The following is a 2,358-nucleotide window of genomic DNA, read 5'->3' as shown; positions in this document are numbered from 1 at the left end:
GAGAAATGATCAAACCTTTGATTACAAATCCTGAAGTAACTGGATTCTTTGCACTATAAATCAGTATCTTTTTGGAGATAAAAAAAAAATCTCTTACCAAGCAGAACCTTTATTTTCTGGAATAACGAGCGGACGTGATCATCCAGTCAGCAGTTTAAAAGCCTGAACAGATAAGCACCAATCTTTGAGGATACAAATTTCAAAGACAAGACAGGTACTGTATGGGACATAAGCAGTGGCACTGTGATGTTAACCATTACTTAGCAAAGTTTTGATGGCATGTTTTGTGAGCAAGACTGGCAAATGAGGCAATTTGCTAGGTTCCCAAAATCTGATCACTTTATAGATAAAAGTGTATTATAAAATAGGAACACATAGTCTAACAATAGAGAGAAGATTAAATCTTCATTAAAATTTGTATATAAACATCTGGAGTAAATAAACCAACCACATCCTCCGGAAATTGAAGTTCCTTGTTTGACTTCAGGCTGAGTAAACTGTTCCTATTCTGCAGTGAAATTCTAGCATTTACTTTTAACATGTTGACTTATATACCTACTCACAGAGTAATATTACACAAACCTCTTTCCTATTGCTATTACACTGAGCAGCGCATGCCCACTGATAACCATAGACAAATATATCAAGTCTAATGCAGTCTGGAATAGTCTTGTAATAATTATGATTTTGAAGATTCATTGAACATGCAGTTTTAAAAGGAATGTTCTCACCCCTATTTAAATTTTAACTTAAAGTGTATTAGAATGTACTAACGATATTTACTGTTTTTTCTAGTGACAACAGCTACCATAATGGGTACACCTCTATTTGGATTGTTGATTCAGCTTCTCATTTACCCCTTGGCTTCTGGATTAGATTTTCGCTCTGCCTTTTCTGTGGCCCGTACAAGCAGCATGGAAGGTGGCCCTGAAATGGTTATTACATTCGACAAGGTTTACGTGAACATTGGAGGGGATTTTGACCCTAAAAGTGGAATGTTCAGGTGTCGGATTCCTGGGGCCTATTATTTCTCTTTCACCATTGGAAAATTTCCCAAGAAAAACTTGTCTGTTATGCTTATGAAGAATAAAAATGAGGTCCAGGTGATAGTCTATGATGAACATCACCACAAAGAGAGAAAAGTGGCCAGCCAAAGCACTATGCTGCAACTGGACTATGGAGACACTGTTTGGCTACGTCTTCATGGAGATCCAAAGTATGCTCTTTACAGCAATATTGGTCCATATACCACTTTCAATGGATATCTTATATACCCTGACACTTCGTCCTACTTTCACAGCAATAGCGACTCTTATAAGCTGCAGAATTCTCAAGGAGCCCAGATTTCGAAAGGATCTTCAGAGCAAAACGAATTGTACAAAGAAAACTCAATGTACGCAGACCAACCCTTTTTAGACACAGATCCCAGATCTGCTTTCTCTGTTGCTCGTACACAAAGTCTCATTGGAACTGAAGACAAGAAAACACAACATCAGCCCATCACTTTTGATACAGAGTTTGTAAATATTGGGAAGGACTTCAATTTGTCCATAGGGGAATTTCATTGTCGGGTACCAGGAGCCTATTATTTTTCTTTCACCATAGGAAAAATGCCATACAAGACAATGTCAGTTAAGCTAATGAAGAACCAAAATGAAGTCCAGGCAATGATATATGATGATAGTCACTCAAAAAAACGAGAGATGCAAAGTCAGAGCCTGATGCTATCTCTTGGTCCTGGGGACACTGTCTGGCTCTATAGCCACCGGCACGAGGGGTATGGGGCCTACAGTAATCATGGCAAGTATATTACTTTCACAGGTTTTTTGGTGTACCCAGACGAGACTCCTAAACAGCACATGACTGTCACAAATAAAAAACCACAGGGGGCTTTCACAGAAATCTGAGGCAAGTAAAGGGAGCACAAAATAAAAAGGTCATAAAATCTCTTCCCCAGGAAACATAGGTCTGCACTTCGCATCTTAGTGTCACATCAATGAGCATGGTCTAGTTGTGTTTAGGTCACTTTGCATGCTCTTGTCTTGGGTGGGAGAAAAATGTGTTTCTGTAAGTCATATTGATGAGAAATGGAACTGTGCAGCTAGAGATTATCAGACATAGAAATATGTAAGATACACCAAAAGGTATGCAACACTGGGGGAAGGGGTAATACAAGCTTTCTAACGGTGTGAATGTTACTTTTAAATGATATTGTGTATTTATAAAAATAAGAGTAACATTTGCTATCTTCTAATTCATCTGCTATTTTTATGTGGAAGTCAATTAAAATGGTTAATGAGCACACAGCTTACAACATAGAATCACTAATTGTGGAACTCTGTGCTAGGTTGTTGTAAT

General features: G+C 38.0%; 1 protein-coding gene across 1 annotated transcript; it reads left to right on the top strand.

Annotated features, from left to right (window-relative positions):
• Positions 1-833: 833 nt before the first annotated feature.
• On the top strand, positions 834-2,147 carry C1QTNF4 (C1q and TNF related 4). Its single transcript, XM_053688900.1, has one exon. It carries the CDS (start codon positions 915-917, stop codon positions 1,905-1,907), a length of 993 nt encoding a protein of 330 aa, XP_053544875.1. The 5' UTR covers positions 834-914; the 3' UTR covers positions 1,908-2,147.
• The last annotated feature ends 211 nt before the right edge of the window (positions 2,148-2,358 follow it).

Source organism: Bombina bombina, chromosome 7 (genome assembly GCF_027579735.1).
Source record: "Bombina bombina isolate aBomBom1 chromosome 7, aBomBom1.pri, whole genome shotgun sequence".
NCBI classification, from domain to species: Eukaryota; Metazoa; Chordata; class Amphibia; order Anura; family Bombinatoridae; genus Bombina; species Bombina bombina.
This window is presented reverse-complemented; position numbering and strand designations above follow the sequence as displayed.